The sequence below is a fragment of the Scleropages formosus genome, chromosome 25 (assembly GCF_900964775.1).
Source record: "Scleropages formosus chromosome 25, fSclFor1.1, whole genome shotgun sequence".
Classification (NCBI taxonomy): Eukaryota; Metazoa; Chordata; class Actinopteri; order Osteoglossiformes; family Osteoglossidae; genus Scleropages; species Scleropages formosus.
This window is the reverse complement of record NC_041830.1, coordinates 11,165,883-11,185,609: the sequence shown is the minus strand read 5'-3', so window position 1 is coordinate 11,185,609 and position 19,727 is coordinate 11,165,883. Positions and strand designations below refer to the sequence as shown.

At 47.0% G+C, this 19,727-nt stretch overlaps 1 protein-coding gene across 2 annotated transcripts in view; it reads right to left on the bottom strand.

Annotated features, from left to right (window-relative positions):
- Positions 1-19,727, bottom strand: part of LOC108921740 (RNA-binding protein Musashi homolog 2-like) — a 106,216-nt gene that overhangs the window by 49,012 nt on the left and 37,477 nt on the right. For both annotated transcript variants that reach the window (XM_029249364.1, XM_029249363.1), the window contains exon 6: positions 18,008-18,100. In XM_029249364.1, the coding sequence (XP_029105197.1) occupies positions 18,008-18,100 (93 nt within the window). The remainder of the gene's footprint in view (positions 1-18,007; positions 18,101-19,727) is intronic.

The window sequence follows — 19,727 nt, the reverse complement described above, 5'->3', positions numbered from 1 at the left end:
GAAGCTCTTTAAAAACAGTCTCCACGATGCCACTTTTTCTTGCCTCAATGGGGAGACAAAATGCACCGATGCGACGCGCCACTTTCCAGTCAAACCGTGTCACCTGCTCCGTCTTTTGCTCTTCTGCAGGTAAGTAACTGGGGCCTCTGCTTTGGTGCTGTGCTGCGCCATGCCTATTTATTAAAGGGCGGATTAACGAGACAAGGTACCGCGTCTGGGGACCGTTCAACGCGTCTTCAGGAGCCTTGCTCCTTAGCGACGAAATCCGGGTGGGGTGTGCTTCAGAAATATGAACACAGGAAACAAAGAGCAAAGACTGCAAAGTCTCGCAAAATGTCATGGGGTTATATTCCAGGGGCACAGTAATAGGACAGCAGGTGGCGTAGTGGTTAGGGCCACCAGTTTGCAGTGGAATCTCCCCTCCTGCTGCTGTACCCTTGAGCAAGGCGCCTACCCTGAACTGATGCAGTAAAAATTTCTCTTCTGTATAAATGGGCAAATCAGTGTAATTAGCTTGGTATACGCACCAAACACTGTAAGTCACCTTGGAGAACAGTGTTAGACACATGAATAAATAACAAATAACAAAATAACAATAAATCATGTCTGTTCTTGCTGTTCTGCCGTGTATTTGACAGATGTGCACACGGTCGGAGACGGAGAGGGAGGACAAAGTCACCGCAGTGAGACGTCCCCCACACGTCCCTGCAGACACAAACATACACACTCACGCACACACACAAACGATACAGCTTCATTCACTCCCAGGGGTTGTGATACAGTGTAACATGCTTCACTCAGGATAAGCACACTTAAATATACTAGGAAAAATCATAAAAAATGCCAACGCCACCTCTCTCGCTCACACACAGACACACATATACGAGGTACACCTGCGATGTGCAGGCCAGCTCCTCTACCCCCAGGTGCCACACACACCCCTGCCCTCGCCTGCTTTCATCATGTTACATCATCTGCGCAGCTGAGCAGATACAGCTTGCGGTTCCACACAACTGGATCCTCAGCTGTTCCTGTTCCGTCACAAAGGTGGCTCCGCCCCGTCCCAACTTCCTGCCCTGAATGATGACATCGTGCCCATGAATGACACCAGACGAGATGTTTTGTCCGGGTTGCGACCCAAATGCGACCTTATGTGAGCACTTTTTAACTAAAAGCAGAAAACCAGGCAAGATGCCTTAGGTGACCCCAGTTTTTCTTGACCATGGGGGGGTGGAGTCAACTTTACAGAAAACCAACATGTAGCTCCAGCCTGGCGTACCTGCAAGCAAAAGAAAAAAGAAACACGAAGAGAATCGAAGTGAGTGTGTTTTTCTGTCAAATGGCATAGGTGACATTGTGCGGTTCAGTCATTAGCCCTTGGGGGATTGAAAGGCACCGGCGTTCACCGCGTTTCCGCCAGCAAAGAATGGCACTGCTGTCAGAAATAAATTGGAAACCGCGACGACAACAGGCAGGGCCACGATAATCAGAAAACCTTTGACAGAGCTTAAAAAACAAACACACAGCAAGCAGGTGTCCTTCTGTTATTTCTGCATCTCTCCGTCCAAACGGGAAACGGAAATCCTGCTCGCGAATCGGAAAGCGGATTGCTTGACCCCCCCCTCCCCCCCGGGTGCCCTTTGCGTTTAGAGCCGGAGCACGGAATTGAGAACAGAACCAGAGAGCGGCACGAAAAGCGGGAAAAATGAAATTGGGAGAAAGCAGCTGGAGGCAAACTTGGGGGAGGCACTCGGGGTGAGAATGAGGGCAAATAGGTCAGAGCGCCTGAAGACAACGTTCCACACAGTCAGTCTCAACAGTGGGTGGCACCATCACACACACACACAGACACAGACACACAGAGAGTGACTTTCATCTCCACAGGTGTATGCGGGCTATGTTTGGCTAGGCCGTTTGACCTTGGCCCTTGACCTTCACTGTGTAAAGTCAGCGGTTTTCTAGATAGAAGAACATGTCCAATGGTCGGGTGCATCTCGGACAGCAGGGGCCAACACAGGAACCAAACTAGGTGAAGAACGTGCCAGAGGGTCATTGTGTGAGAGATGTCAAACGCAGCTGAATGGACTCTATACATCAAGAACATTTACGGAGAATCTCTTTGGAAAAGTCTTACTTGCCTTTAATTAAATCCCGCTCAATCAATTAAGCTCACCTGAGAGGCCTGGGACCCTGATGTGATGCCATTCAAGAATTCACGTGCTACATTACATTGAAACGAGCGCTATGGCAACAGTACTGCTACTGTCACCAGCATCAACACATCAGCTCGTGCTTTTCTTTACTTGCTGCCCTTGATTTTGCTCCATAACAACTGTGCGAAACAGCTGTTTCTGACTCTCCTTCAGGTGAGTGCAGGTGAAGGGGTCGATACATGAGTTTGACAGGGATCTCTATCTCACCTTTGTTTTACCAGCATGCACCACGGCAGATAAGTCCTGGGATGGCCCAAGTAAGGCTGGTCTAAATAGGAAACAGCCCAAACAGGACAGTCTCAAGTCAGGATTGTCTCCTATCAGGACTTCTCCCAAGCATGACTGCCTCCATTCAGGACTGTCTGCTTGGGACAGCCTCCAGTTAGGATTCGCTCCAATCAGGATGTCCCCCAGCAAAAGTCCTGCCAATCAGGACGGTGTCCAATGATGAGTGACGTAATCAAAAGCTTCCCCCATGAGAAGCCTCCACCGAGGACGGTCTCCAGCGAGGACTGCCCCAGTGTCGGTGTCAATCAGTGGAGGTCCGACAACAGCAACACACAAATGAATGAACGCGGGAGACAAAAGACAAAAGAGGGCATCCTGGGTCGCCGTCTGCTGATTCACGCCTCCCCCTCCCACCCGGTCTGCACACCAGCTGGCAGGACGCCCAGCCCAACGGCATCGTGGGAAGGCTGCTGCTTCGGAGGGCAGACGCGGGCGCCGCAGTGGAACGGCTGTGGCGCAGAGGGGCAGCTCACGGTCACACCGTTATCGACCACATCCGGGCCGTGTACGCGAGCCCGTCACCGCGGGGGGTCCGGGACCTGTGCCAGACCCCCCGGCTCTTCCGATCTGCAACGAGAAAGGGTGCAGCGAGCGGCCAAAGGGCTTCCGCTGGGAACAGAGCGTGCATCTTACTGCAGAAAGACAAAGCGTGCTGTATGAAAAACATGCTTGTTCTATTTCCTTTACTAACTCAAATAATTAAAAGAGAACACAGCAAACACAGAACAGGCCCACCTCCACTTCGACTAAACATCACAACCAGCCCACCAGCAATATCCATGACACAATCAACAATCATAATACACTGGTACTCAATTTAGAAGACCATACATTTGTATAGAAATGACAGACTGCTCGTTAACCTGCGAACTTTTACCACTATCAATTAACGACGAATTTACACACAAAAAGTAAACACCACTGAAATCTTAAAACCCGAACCTCCAAACATAACTGAGTATAAACCCCTGAGACTTCACTCATATTAACCCCAAAAAGAGACTAAAAAGGAAAAGAACTAAAATGTGCAAAAAAACCCCTTACAAAAATAAAGAAAAATACCCTAAGGTTCATTTCTGCCAGGTTCTAGTACAAACGTCAAAACTCAGTCATGTAATTTTTTCTCTTTATTTAAAAACTGGCAAACCTGCTTGTCACTTATTTTCCAGGCACACAGACCAGAGATCCACCCATTTATCACTCTATCAGTAACTGCTTGTCTGGTGCAGGGTGGCGGTGGTCCAGAGCCTATCCCAGAGACATAGGGTGTGAGGTAGGGTACACCATGGAGGAGATGCCCATCTGTCACAGTCCACCTATTTATTACTTTGGAAACTATTTATTCAAATAACTCACAACAAAGGAAGATCCAGAAGGTAAAGAAGCACCCATTGCTTTCATTGTGTTTGAACCTCAAACTTTTACACCTTGAACATTATCAGAGCAACACCAGTGATTTTCATCTGGTCCTGTGGGAGGGGGGTTTCTCCATTGGAGCCATACTGCCCTCAGCTCCTGATCATTTATCACTTTAGACACTGACTGGAGGCTCAAGCTGGAACACTTTGGCTACCCTTGTCGCATCCCTCCAACAAGCCCCAATGGACCCCTCTTAGGACCTCCGCTGTACCTCACCATGAACCCCTTCGTGAACCCGTTGGACCCCGTCGAGGACCCCTGCTGGACCCTGTCGAGGATCCCTCCGAGGACCCCCGCTGGACCCACTGGATCCCATCAAGGACCCCTGCTGAACATCTCGGAGGATCCCTGCTGGACCACACCATAGATCCACACTGGACCCCTATAAAAAAAAACCCCACTGTACCCCACCGCAGAGTCCTGCTAGACCCTGTTGAGGACCCCTGCTGGACCCCACTGTGGACCCCCAGTGGACCATGGCGCTCCCTGGGTTCTTCTTTAATGAGACGCAATAAACGGATAGGCTCCGGAGCTCAAGCTCCTCACAGAAGCGCGAGTTCCCCCATTAAAGAAACGTGTCCCCGAGGACGAGCTAATGGACTGAGAGACTCCTTCCTGTGTGAATCGCAGGTCGCCGCGGCCGCTGCTTAAGATATAAAGAGGAGGTGCAGGAAAGCGACACTCCACCTTCGCGATTGCGGACGAGGGAGAGGGTAAGGGCGGCAATGGTGGCTCCCGCATGACTCCCGTCCTCAGCTAATTTGCCTGTTAATGAGGCCGGGCACGCGCCGAAAATGTCCACTCTCACATTTATTAAAAGCAAAAATAATGATCGAGGAGGTCGGGCGAACTCTCGTGTCGAAGGAGCTGTCCGCCCTCCTTGGCACTTTTCTTATTAACAAATGCACTAACGAATGCATTCATTAGCACGCGAACAAACATTTTAACAGGCGCTTCAAGGATGCCTCCTAGTGCCTCGCTCTCTGCGACAGAAATGAAAATCATCACGTGGAATTTTCACAATTATGGGCAATAAAGAAGAGCACAATCAGTCACCTGTCTGACCCATTAATGATATTCAAACTGCAGCCACGCCGTTATTACACACAAAATATATATATGATTATGATAAGTTGCCTCTATCCTGAGCTTCAAGTGAGTCGCAGAGACCTGCAAGCAGAGAATAAAGACGGTATTTTATTTCTCGTCTTTGGACTAATCCTCTAAATTTGTGGGCTTCACCACTCCGCCGAGGGGGAATTCTTCCCAACCACCCGAAGAAGCAAAAACAAACAAACAGGAATAAACAGAGAGGTGAACGCCAGGGTGGGTGGGGCTGTGCCCCCTCGCGCAGCCGCCCGCCAACACGACGCAACTGTTTATTTCGACACGACGGCCACGCCGCCACGGCTGTTTTAATCTCCATTACCCGCGCCGCCAGAGTGGGCCACGTAATTGACTGTTTCTGCGAGTTAAGAGCATTAGGTGTAAATTCAGGGCTTACGCTGGAGCCCATCTCCGAAGCCACGCCGCACCGACATATCCCGGCGATTAGGCCTCCTAATGCGATGAGCAATCCGGCGATAAAAATCAATTAGCCTGCTGTTAAAGACACATAATACACATGTCAGCGAGTACGGGGTTTAGCCGGGGATGAGGCGCACGGAAACGGGAGCACGCGGCCGCCGGAAACTGTCCCCACGGTCCCGGAATGCAGCCGTCGGCCTCGCGTCTCAGCGCCGACTCTGGAAGATCGCACGACGTCCCGCCCGCTGCCGATCTGTAACCAAACGATTTTTCTTTTATGCTCTTCTCTTTCTGCTGACAAACGCAGCGCTTGCTTCGTTTCGACAGAAACGAGGCTGTTAATTAAAGCAAACGGGAATAAGGGACCGAAAAGCAAATGAGCGCGTGGGAAATCGATCTCCGTTTGACGCTCGCTCGGCTACCCGTAGGGCTCTGTTTCCACTGGTGATCGTACATAATCGCACAGGTGTACAGTCAGGTACACTTTCCTTCTGCTCAGTGCTTCCTGAACGGGGGGAGGGTGGAGGGGCCTCGGGGCATGAACGTGTTTTGAACCAGGGTGCGATCTTCCGGACTAAACACCCCTCTGTGTGTGTGTGTGTTTTTTTGATCTTGTGGACCCTCCGCTGAATCACTGCAGGTTTAACACCTTCCTTAGTGCACTCTGAGATGGAAATCGGTCACTATCACTCCACTTTGTTACCCATATGTAACCGGAGGCAACAATTATTATGGTCCACATCAGCGTTACGCAACGACAGAGGAAAATAAAAACACACAACGGAAGTTTAATACATTAATATCGCAATTACACTTTTCCACGTGCGTCAGCCTCTGTAATAACTTGTCTCCAGCAGTTTAATTACAGGTCTGCGATGACTGCTTAATGCGATTAGGTGTTATACCTCGCGGCTGGCGCGAGGACACCGCCGCAATTACACAGCGAACCGTCTCCTATTGGGGAGCGCGCGATGTGCAATTGAGAAACCTGTACGAGCGCCGTCTCTTCTAATGCTTCAGCTCACCAAAAAAAAAAAAAAGAAAAATTATTACAGAAGCCACGCACTATTATACCACGAGGCCTCGAGTACTGCGGTTATTTTGCATAATTACGATAATGGTACATGACGGAATTTCATGGAGGCAAGCAGCTGCGGAAGGGAGCGCTCTCCGAGCAACGCCGGTGACGGGCGGCTCCGCTTCCGCCGCGTGCGTCGGGCCTCGAACCAGCAAAGACGGAGCTCAAGTATGGCCTCAGTGCTACAGCGCATTACTTGGGTGTTACGGTACACTCCCTCTTTCAAAAGAGACAGAAATATTAATATTAATAATAATAATAATAATGGAAAAAGAAACGTTCTGAAAAGAGAACAGATTAACTGCCCCAATGAAATGCGACCGGAAGAGTTTCATTGCAGCCATTGCAGCTAAAGGTGGTTTAACCAGTTATTGACCAACAACTGCTTTCTGGCATTTACGGTTGCACATTTCACCGCCTTCCAGACCGAGGAAATGACACCGCAACTCTGGTGTCACTTTTTTCGCTCTCATGCTCCATCCATGTGCTAGCAAATGCCAAAATTACCTGATTAAATGTAATGTTAAAAAACTGCAAAAATAGAGAAAACTGAAGGGGCAACTTCTTTCTCACAGCACCATGAAGCTCGTCCTGGCCTGACCAGATCTACAGGGAGGGAAGCCTGGTCATACGACTGACCAATTCCCCCAATTCAGTTTACACTGGGGTTTTTTTTTGACATGATAGTACAGTAAGTGATTTTTTACAACATGTGGGTTTCGTTCTACCCATTACCCAACTATTGAAGAGAAAAATTAGAAATGGTTATGATGCGCGACACCAAATCTGCATTTATAATAAAACACTTATGATACTATTACAGATATCATGCAGGTAAATCACTTCTGTTAATGAAACAAAGATTTTTGTGTCAGTCTTTGCTAGTGTTTCCCCAATTTTTTCTGGAAAGTCGTGGAAAATACACACACACACACACACACACACACACACACACACACACACACACACACACACACACACACTCTAAAACTGCTTGCCCCAAGCAGGGTCGCGGCGAGCCGGAGCCTAACCTGGCAACACAAGGCACAAGGGTTGAGGAGGAGGGGAGACATCCAGGACGGGGTGCCAGTCTGCCGCAGGGCACCCCAAGCAGAATTCGAACCCCAGACCCACCGAAGAGCAGGACCCTGCCAAACCTGTTGCGCCACCGCACCCGTCATGGAAAATAGATCTTAAAAATAACTCCATGTTGCAATGGACTGTCTAATAATTCCAATATCTGGCCTCCAACGTGCAGTTGTGCGCAAAAGAATTAGTATCTTTTGGGCTGCAATGGAGATGACAGCGGCTGACTGACAGAGAGGCCAGCTGGACGGCTGCTCCGCATTCGCTGGATGTCCGGGACTTTGAAGGTGGTCGCCTGCTTTTCAGTTCCGCCAGAGAGAAACAGGAAAGGCGAGGACAGACTCTCTGCTGGGGAGGGGGGAGGGTCAAACCTACAAACACAGGTTAAGGTGACAAAACCACTGCAGAATGTTGATATGTCCTCACGTGACCTTCCGTGATGCCAGCCACACGCTCAGCAAAGTGGAGGGCACCTGAGAAAAGCGCACAACAGCGTTCCTCCACCACCCTTAATAACGGCACCCTCTGCTGGAGCATGGTGAAAGGGGGTCACGGGTTGAGACGCCAGTCAAGGACAACCCAGGGACTGGAGCGTCAGGGGAAACAAAGGGAACGAGGCAGAATTTTAACTGGCCGCGCACGGAAAAAACAGTCGATGTTCCCAGCTCTTCCGCGGTTTTTACAAAAGGCGACGAGAAAAGCAGCGAGAGCAGCTGCACCAGGCAGGATGCCAAAGCACACACCCTCTGTGCCCATTTTACTGTGTCTCTGTGCCATTACTCTCCACTACTGTTCGGTCGGGGTGCTGCTCCGTCTCGCCTCGTGCTCTTACATGTAATTACGACTCTCATTGTTTATCTTAACTATTTCTCTTTCATTATATCATTATTATTTCTTAATTTATCGGACACTCATCTCTACAGTGAGTTACAATTATACACTGACGTACCCATTTACTGGAGCAATTCAGGATAAGTACCTTGATCAAGGATACTACAGTAGGAGGTGAGATTTGAAGCCAGGTCTTTGATTGCAAGATGACAGCTCTAACCGCTATGCCACCTACGGTCGTATTTTCTCTCTCTCTCTCTCCATATTTCCTCAAAGAGAACCTCCTCTCTCTGCCTCTACGCCTTTCTGTGAAACATTTTTAGGGTTTACGTTTTGTGTGCGGTCAGAAAGCCGGGCCTGTGAACAGACAGCAGACCGGTGCACGGCTCCATGGAGGAGGGACGGTCGAGTGCCGCGTTGCCAGGAGGAGCTGTTAACACTGAAGGTGCGACTCCCAGCAGCGCTGACACTTTGGACCTGCGTGTGGAAACAACACGTCCTGCTCTCAGCATCCACCTGCACACTCAGGTCAGCACCGTGCTGAGCTCCTGCTCGCGTCCACAAAGACTCTCACCTCCGAAGACAGTTCCACCGGGGTCACGCAGCAGGGCCGAGACGGGAAAGGAAGCAAGGTGCTCTCAGGGTCGCCACGGTGACAACAGCAAAAATGTAACAAAGGGAACGACAAGTAGGCAACACATGCTTCCATTACTATTATTTTTTATTATGCTGGCTCGTCAACTTACAAATACACCTGGGACTAAATATCTTTCTAACTTATTTTCTTTGTACCTCCAAAGTCACTTTTACCACTGAGTCGGAATCAATAGGAGGTTAATAACAAATGTCCCTCACTACTTAGGTTCTGCAAAAATTTCAGATACAGATAAAATAAATGAAAAATATGCCTGTATAGTGAGGAAAAAACACAGAGAAAAAGGGTAATACGTAACACATATACAGTGGGTCTTCAACTTCCTAACCCAGTTGGGACCAGAAGTCTAACTGATCATAAATCCAACCACTACACCACAATCAAGAAAAGCTGAATATAGGCGTCTCAGTTTATTTGCTGCTTCATTCAGTTCTGTAAAAGTCTCAGATACAGCTATAAAAACATGCTGTAAAACTTTAACATCTGATTTAGTTTTAAACTACAGTATATTAAAATAAGCCTTTAAAACGACTGAAGATCATCTCTACAAACTCCTGTTGAGTGCTAGTTGTTGACTGGTTCAACCCAAACACGCATGTAATGCTTCTCATCTTGTTATTGATCACTAACCCTCAGGAACTCCAGACATGAGTTGTAAACAATGTGGAATTGAGCAGAATTAAGGTGCTCCTCCATTCCTAGTCTGTTGGGCTGCTCTTCACTGCTATCCATCTGCTCAAAGAGTAAACCTCAGAATGACTGACATTTGCGGAGCAGGATACAGTACTGGAGGGGCTCATGTTATACATTTGCCTCCTGAGGCATATCCTCCAGGTACCATGAGGAGAAATGAGGTTCTTCACCCCGACCTGTCAAAAGGGAGCAGGTGTGAACACAAGAAAACTTGAAAAGTGGCCTCCAGAAACAGAGCAGACCCACTTCATCCAGCAGCGACTTCCTCAGCCAAGACCCCGAACACACGTGATTTCCTCCAGCCATACTGTAGCTCAAAGGCACCTATTTTCACGTGAAAAATTAATGGAAGAGCCTTATTCTGGAGGATGGCCTACTGCAGTTGTCTCGTCAAATGCAATCCTTCACATTTAACTGTATGTCCGCCTGGAAGGGCTTTCCTGGCTGTGTACACACACACACACACACACACACACACACACACACACACACACACACACACCAGATGTAACACATTTGTACCTCACTCTGGCAGCAGTGTGTGCATGTGTGGCGGGGGGGGGGGCACAAGCAGCAGAACATACAAATATGTACTTGCAAAAGTACAAATATGAAAACATGGTAACCCCACATAAATTAAATAAATAAACAAATAAGTTATTTATTTAGAGAGAGAAAGAGTGCTGCGAGGAGGAAGCGGTTTCTGTCTGGGGTGGGGGCTGCGCTGAGTAGGTGGAGAACAGCACAGTTAAAAAGTGTTCCATCACTTGGTTCCGGAGAATCTCCCACATCCTGAGAGGGTTAACGTCTCAACCCTGTGAAACCGCTTCCAATACAACATCTGAGGTGGACAGAGGAGGGGGGCAGGGGGATAAACAAAAACAAAAACAGTGTGACGGCCCCTCGACATCCATAAGAGCATTTTCTGGAGCTGGAGCCAAGAAATCCAGGACATGGCACTGGATTATGGAGGAGGGTCAAGGGGGCTTTATCGCCACACCCTGTGGAGTTCCCTCAGTCCCTTCCATATCCCACATGGCCTTCTTTCAGGGTGTACTTTATAATCTTCTATTTGAGACACTTGAAAATTCTTACTGCAGTAAATCAGGGAAAATACCTTGATCAAGCTGCAGGAGGGCTAGGGCTTGAAACAGTGACAGCTCCGTAATCGTTATATGCATCCTGGACCACAGGCCAAAAAAGCTGGGTGTGACATAATCACAAAGCGTGGGGGCACAACCATCAATGGTGGGCTTAACCAACACAGATGGGGTATAAAATCAAGGACAGAACATGATCCTCATGGGTAAGGTGTAAAAGTCAGGGGCAGGGCATGGCGAGCAAGAGTGGAGTATAACCATCACAAGTGGGGCATAACCCTCAACGGTGTGACAATACCATCAAGGGTGGAGCATAATAACCAAAGGTGGAACATAACCACAAACATGGTTAAGACTGGTGGATGAGCTAAGGGGGTCAGAGCTGTGCCGACACGACCGAAGGAATGGAGCAAACGGAAGGCGAACATGTGTCTCAGCATCACACAGCGATTGACAGCAAACATCCGAACCTACTCATGAGGTGTATATAGTGTCCGTTTCCCCAACAGTCTTTAATACTCAACAAGTAAAAGGGTTCACAGAGGTGAAAGAGAGCAGGAGGCGCTCTACTCAGGCAGTACTGCTGTTGACCATAAACACACACTGCTGTCTCAGCTTCTTCAAAAGAATTTTATAAGAACATCTGTGCAACAAAAATGCTCATTTTGGACCCTGTTCTCTCTAACTCTCTCTCTCTCACACACACACACACACACACACACACCCTGACATGTGGAGGCACCTTACTCTATAATGCTGACAACTACTAAGACATTTACAGGTGAGGTGTTGGCAGGTAAACACACACATCCTAAGACACATGTACCCAAAGACTACATAGAAGAGCCTCGCACAGAGGCAAAGAAGCTGAGTCCCATCTTTACCCCTATCTACCCCCTTCTTGACTGGGATGGTATTTATGGATTCAGTGACCTAGGTGAACCTGGGAAATGGGCCATTTTATAATAACAACAACGCCTCTGTCGGAATTTACTGAGGTACCCTGGAGCTGCGCTGCGCCTTTCAGACCGGACCGCAGGGCCGCAGACATACCAGAGAGAAGGCCCCCAGCCCGGAGATATGATGCAGTAGATGGCACCATGCTTCGAAGGCAAAGCACTTCTGCAGTACCACAGTAATGTTAAAAGCTAAACAAGTGCCGCGGCTACGCTCACCCACACGTCACCTCATCCCCGACTCTGGCTCCCGGACAAAAATATCTCACAGCTGCCTATCATCCTGACAAAATCTGGCATGGCAAGCAGGTGTCAGAAATCCCATCCAATCACAGTTGACCTTCTCCAGGCAAAATCACTCCTTGATCAGCTGTGGCCCCCAGGGGTTAAACCAGTGACCCAATGACACAGTTAATGCTGTAACCCTGAGAGAACCTGCCCTGATGGACATAACAGCGTGCACTGTGCCGCCACCACCATGACCGAAGACTGGCGCCCCCTGTGGGCCTGAGTACTAAAGCACCACATTGCAGAGCACCAGATAAGAAAAAACCCAAGACATACTGTATAGCTAGTATGTAGTATCTATGCAAAGTACAAATGCAACTCGAACCAACAGTCTGTTCAGAGCTCGATTTGTCTGTTAAATTCAACCACTACGTCACAATCAATATAAATGTAGTAATATATACATCTATCAATTTATTCAAAGGTTAGGTTCTGTAAAATCCTTACATATATCTATAATGACTTGAAAAATTTCCTGTAAGGCTTTTATTTACTTATTCAGTTTTCATCAATCACTCACCTTATGCGGGGTTGTTCTGTTCAGGCATTCATCTTGGAAATACAAGGCATGAGGTAAGGAACGCTATGAATGGGTTGCCAGCTTGTTGCTGGACTTTTATCATGTTTTATTCACTTGAAACAGCATGTGCAACACTAATCAGCATCTGGTCACTTTCAGATTGCTTTACTACCTTTACAATATCTATATCAATGAAAGAGTAAGCGTAGATATAATAAAAGAGTAAGTACAGACATACTATTATTTATTTTTGGGTTAGTTACTTATTTCTTGTAATTTACTTTCCTGTAGAAGTCTCAGATATAGCTGTAATCAGCAAAAAAAAAATATAAAAATGTTTTTATTAAAATCAAGAAGCATTTAAATTCAATGACAGAAAATAAAAATGCATTTTCTCCACATACTCCTATTCGCTGCTGATTATTGACTCATTGACCCCATGAACATAAACAACAATCCTCACGTTGTCACTGATAACCAGCACTGCGGAACGCCCGAGCTCTAAGTTCGTTCCGAAGTCCATTTGGCAGCATTTTACTGCCAACTAACGGCTGAAAGCGGAAATGCAGGTGGCATTTGCGAGTTAGAATTTTTTTTTTTTTGCGGAAGAGTGAAAAGAAATACAATTAAAAATGAATAAACTAACAAATATTCATGTCTTTGGAAATTCGTAACTCAAATGTTAAAAATTTCCAACGATATATGTCAAAAAAAAATTTACAACGATAGACCATCCTACTAAAGGATGGTCAAGGAGCAGTTAAAGCTGTGGAAAAACCACCCCATTGCAAAGTAAACAGACAGGTGTTGTATCCTCCTATCCCTCCCCACCTCTTGGATGACGATGGCGCAGGGCAGGGCAAACAGCTGCGCAGCCTCGGGCCCCTTGCGCATACTGTTGTGCGCTGCCAACGCCGGATGAGTGCAGCTTTCACTCAAAAATGCAGCATAACAGTGCAAACGCCTCTGGGAAGCTGGTGCGCTTTTTTCCCCTCTGCCCTTTCACACTCAGCCCTTTCCGTTACAGCAAGGGGGTAATTACCGAAATTACCCGGCAGACTCAAAAGAAAGAAAAGATTCCACACCCCCACCCATGCGTAGCTATGGTAACACCAAACTGACACTTCGCTGTCTGCTGATCACTTTACGACTTTCAGTTTGCTTCAGTTTTAGCAGATGTCAGTTACACATGCATGAGCGTGCGCGCGCACACACACACACACACACACACACCACCAGCTGCAAGTGTGCTCAGAGTCTTGGTGGAAGATATCTTTCAAATTTTATAAAAGAAAGTATAGTCTTCCCTCACCTTACAAAGGCACTGCATTCCTGAAAACCCCTTTGTAATGTGAATTCTCATAACTTGGAGATGTAATTACCATCGGTTTCGAAGGTAAAAGTTTTCATGATTGCCCGAGCCCCAAAACTGACACCAATTCCTTCTGAAATATCAGCAAATCCCATTAAAATGGACAGTTACTTCAAAAGTCAATGAGTTATAATCCAAAATAGCACGGCTGTTTCCCTTCAATAATTATGAAGAAACCTCTGTACTACGGTACAATCGTCTGCCTGCACTCGTTCAGCTCTTTCGTAGCTATTATGTACCACACGCTTAACAAACGCAAACAAACCATACGTCGAAACTCTGTGTTCATGTATTAATTCCACTCTTAAGGGGGGGATCAATGACAACAATGGAAATTAATAATGAATATAATTTTATATTATAATTAACAATTAAGGGAAGAAGAGACATGGTTCGGACGGTCCAAACAGGGCCATGATCACTGAGACTGCAGCAGGTGAAATTAGCTAATGGCTAACGCTAATGGCTAACAGCTAATGGCTAACAGAGGGCAAGAACCTCACGCAGCACGAGCCAAACTATAACTGAGAAGACGGCCACGTGGCGGCGCTAGTGTTGCTCAGCTCTCGGGGGCATCGTGAAATCCAAATTCGGTCCTCAGAAAACGAGAAGGATGCCCCATAAGCCGAACTAAAGGTTTCAAAAGAAACCCCTTGAGAAGTCAAGATCTCGTCGTTCGAATGGGCGCTATCTGAGGGAATGACTGCAAAACCAGCATGGGAAAGGGCCAAGAGGGATCGAACGGCAGTGGAAAGAGTTCAGCTCACAGACCTACACCTATCAGCTGCTCAAAATATGAAGAACATCCGACTGCTGGGGAAACAAATGAAAGACTTACATTTAAACAAATGCACCGGGTCCTTCGCGTAACAGATTTCTCAAGATTTTTCCAGTTTACATATTATTTTTAGTAGTACTTTCTTCGTTTATCCGTTTCCTCGATTGTCTGCTTGTTATGCTTCAAATGCGATACGTGTTTACGTGCCATCGGTCAACAGACAGCAGCAAAGAGCAACAGAACAGGTGTGGGATCATCTTAATTCAACTCCTTGCCACAGTGTTTACAGCTTGTGCCCGGTGTTCCTGAATGGCGGTGAGCAATAACAAGACGAGGAACACTGCACATTTTTATCAGATTAATTGTTCAATAATCAGCACCGACTAAGAGTTTGTACATTATGTACTTTTATGTTCAGCCATTTTAAATTTTAGTGACAATCACAAAAAAACAAAAGTCCTGCAAAGTGTTGTTATTTATTATAGCAATATCAGATTTTTACACAGCCTGAACAGCTAAGCTATCGAGAGACATTTATATTATTAAGAAATTCTTGATCGTGACTTAGTGGTGAAAGTGACTTTGGTGCCATGAACAAAATGAGTTTCTATAAGTCTTACTTTTGTTGGTAACATGAGGAGTTGGTGTACAGCGGTATTTAAAGCTCCCCATGTATCCAAAGGGCTTCACATTTGGAAAACAAGAGACAAACAAACAATTAATGGAAGACTGCTTCCATACAGTACCTTGTACTTACTGATTCAAATGAGCCATTCAAATTAGATATGCAAATGAGATATGCAAATGAGGTGTGTTGCTGGCACAGGAAAGGCTGGGCACAGGGCTAATGGGCCGCGGCGGCACCGTTGCTGGCTTTTATTGGGCGTCCATCATGCGTCAGATATGTGAAGCCCTGAAAGCGCAATTACACCACTCTGCTGCTTCCTTTCCCCCCTTTTACACACTCCCCACAAGCAGAGTAAAATAACACACAAGGTATATTAAATTATATGCAAAGCAGAGCTAATTTCCTGTCGCAGAGGAAAGAATGCTAACCCTGGGGTTCCGAACCCAAACCCGAACGTCACGGGAGAGAGTGGTAACGCCAACCAGCTGTGAGTCCTGACACACACCAGCTGGAGGCCACAGCGGGTGCTCTGAAAACGGCCGACACTCAATGAAACCAATGCAGGAGTTTGCACAGAAGGGGCAGGCTGGAGCCGGGTGTAACTGTCCACCGCCATGGAAACATTAGTGCCTTGTGCTGAGCCCAGTAAGAGTGCCGTATCATTACACACACACGCACGCACACACACACGTGCACGTGCTCAAAGCCGATTACAGTAAACCGGTGACTAAGTATAAGCCGCCCCAGCTAATTAGGCTGTTGACCAAGTTTCCCTGGGATGACAGGAGCCCCGTTTCGCTTCCGTCTGCTTTCCCTCCCCTTTTCGTCTGCACACACATTAAATGTGGCGACACACTGCTGAGTGACACACTCCTTTTCCTCCTGGTGTAATTCCTCTTGATCACAATTCAGTTCCCAGCAGCATACACACACACACACACACACACACACACACACACACACACACACACACACACACACAGAGTAATTCACAGATTCTACCTAGCTACAAACTATCTTTAAAAAAAAAAAAAAAAAAAAAATCAATAATACAAAGGTAAAGGGTCTTTTTTGCAAAATACACTGTTTTACACTGTTCATAAATCCAAATGCTCTAGAAAAACATGTGTAGATTCATCAGTGATCAGGTGTATAATAATTTTTTGATGAGAGAAAACATACCATTCCATTAATCTTATCTTACCAGTGAAACTTCACAATCAGAAGAGTATATTTGCAATTACACGCTCTTATTTCGAGCTTTTTTGTGTGATTTACCCACTCATAATTCTCTTTATGTTGCAAAAAAAAAATTAAAATGAATAAACCAAGGACAGATAGGGTCACCTGAGGGACAATTCCAGGGGACAGAGACCCCCGCTGGTGTGACGATGCCCCCACATGCGAGGCACTGCCTCCCAAAATGAACCCCAGCATGATGCTCCCTGTCGCCATCCCGCTGCAAGAGCGAGCACCACCCACTGCCTCAGTGTGTGCAGTGTGCGTGAAGCTATGTGACAGCTTCCCGGGGTGTGTTCACACTGACCAGGTCAAGGAGCGGATGAGACTGTTGTACACAAACTACATATCTATATCATATTCACTTACAGCTCATTCTCACCAGTCATTCCAGCATATCATATACAGGATTTTACAAAAAGCATTTTAACATGAAAAGACAATAAAATAAATATTTGAAAAGTGACAGCAGCCAGCCTATGCACCATGAGCAGGAAAGAAATTTGGGTTGTGATTTTACCAAACAATAGATGGAGACAAATTAAATTAAATTTGTGTCAAACGTGTGTCAAACGGTTGCATGAACCACAGTCCAGCAGACATGTATGTCACCACATTCTCAGAATAAAAGTGCCTGGGGATGTCCCCAGGAACATCCTGTGAAGATGCAATGGAAAATACATTTTATGTCATTATTAAAATTTTTCTACACTTTTCTCACTTCTTCCACATTGTTTTCACTTCCAACTGTGAAGCATGAGACAATTTTAACAATTTGACGATTTAAAAAAAAAAAACAAAACATTGTAGCGCACTGACCTCTGTTGTTATTCCAATAAGTGGTCACTTGAGGTGCCACCATGTAATCTCTGAGCATCAACACCAAACAAGCAGCAAAAATTTGCCACGTGTGTCAAGCTGTGACAAACAGAAGCAGCCGTGCCACCGACCGCCAATACGGCGATCGAAACTTGTCACATTAGCCAGGACATCAACACACGGCACGGTTCGCGGACATGGCCGGGTGACGAACTCTTTGTTCGCAGGCTGCCGACAGCCACCTGTTCGCAACATGGAAAGAGGGACAAGGCAACAAAACAAGGACAAACACTGAGATGGACACAGGAGGAAACAGAGGAGTCTGGGTGCATCGAACAATCCGGGAGGATCCAGCAGTGCAGCACAGGAGTTCCACCCTCCCCTACGTACTGCCGTCGCCTCATCATGACAGCATCGCACGGGACACACAGACAGAAAGAGCGAGCGAGAGAGAAAGTGAGAAAGAGAGAGTAAGAAAGAGAGAGAGAAAGAGAGAGAGCTCGCCAGGTGACCTTACCTTCCCAAACTGTTCAAAGTACTGCTTCACATCCTCCACAACCGTGTTCGCTGACAGGCCGCCCACAAATATCTTCTTCGTTCTCGTCACCATCTAGAAGAAGAGGAAACAGAGGGAGGAGGGATAGCTCAGTTCGACCCCACGTCTCCCAGCCAAAACACGAGACCCACAAGTCAAAGTTTAAACGGTGTACCCAAAATGTCCCAAGTACCCCAACAGCACTGTGCCCCTTCACCTCTGGCCGCTTGGTGGTCATACTTGCAAGGGCTTCAAAATCAAAAGCCTGCTGGTTCTCAGTTTTGGCCCCACTGTGGTAAAATGAGCTCCCTCTGGTCCTCAGAGCTGCTGAATCCCTCCCAGCATTCAAGAAGGGTCTCCAACCCATCTCTTGCATACTCACGTCTCTCTTCATCTCCTGACAGCTACATCAATGAGTCCAACACCATCTGCTATGATTATCAGTGTATTTGCTATTTGAATGTCACTTGTATACTTGAGGGATATGAACCAGCAACATGGTGGAATCAGACAAACAAGGTGGGCTTTGATAATCCTGAATCTGTGTCTAAAGTTCTTTGTGTGTTGTTAATGCACTTTTGTTCACTCTGAGCTGTATATCACCTTGAAGATAAGTGTCTGATAAATTAATAAATGAATAAATGCCAATACAATTAGGGTTTGACACGTTTCCAGGGCTCCCGGGTGAAAACGGTCCAGTTGGAGGCAGATAAAGGGGGGAAAGGCAGTATGACAAATGCCACCACTTCAGGCTGCGGTCACATTAATTCTTTCTGTTCTGGTCCTCGGCACATTCAGGTGTTTCTCATCCGCTCTGAAAATATCAACACTTTGGGTAATAATAAAAAGAGCTTATTAATTTTTCAAAACACAATTAACTTGCCCAGCAGGCAGAAATCGAGACGCATTAACGCGGGTGACGACTGTGGAGCTGAGCAAACACGGGCCGCTAAATAACCTCGGCAGCGGCACGGCCGCTCAAAATTAGCATTGCCCGTGTGCGGCGTCGGGTCACGCTGCTGCCAATTTCAGGTGACATGTCATCTCAGCACCGCTGCGTCGCCCCTCTGGGGTTCGAACGGGTCGATCCATCGTGTCAGTGACACTGAGACCCCCTCGCTGACAAGGGGAGCTCTGACCTTGTTTGACCTTGACCAAGAAATGGGGCAACGGAATTGAGGGGGGGTGAACATTCACTCATTTCTGATGCAAAACAGAGATGACCCTATGAGACCCCGCCAGTGTCAGTAGCATCCTGCCTTCTTCAGGTGGAGCTATTAAAAGACAACATACAGACTGTAAAGGGACAGAGGCACAATGAGAGGGGGGGCAACAAGGGCCATAGTGGTTAGACCTGTAAACTTGCCATCTGAAAGACATAAGTTCTAACCACCCTTTCCATAGTTGCCTTCATAAAGATACTTACCCTCAACTAATAGAGTACAAACCCTGATGTACAAATGGGAAAATCAGTGTAAATAGCTCAATGAGCAACTTTAACACTGAGTCACCTTGGAGAAAACTGTGAGGTCATTGAATATTACCAATGGAATGCAGCCTCTCGGCAGGCATCCGCACACCCCAGCGAACAGGAAGCGGCAATGCGCGGCCTCGCCCAGCCACGCCCACACAGCGCATCACCCCAGGTTTGGAGTTAATTTTGCATTCTGCCCGCTCCTCTTGGTCACCCCAAAGGTGAGAC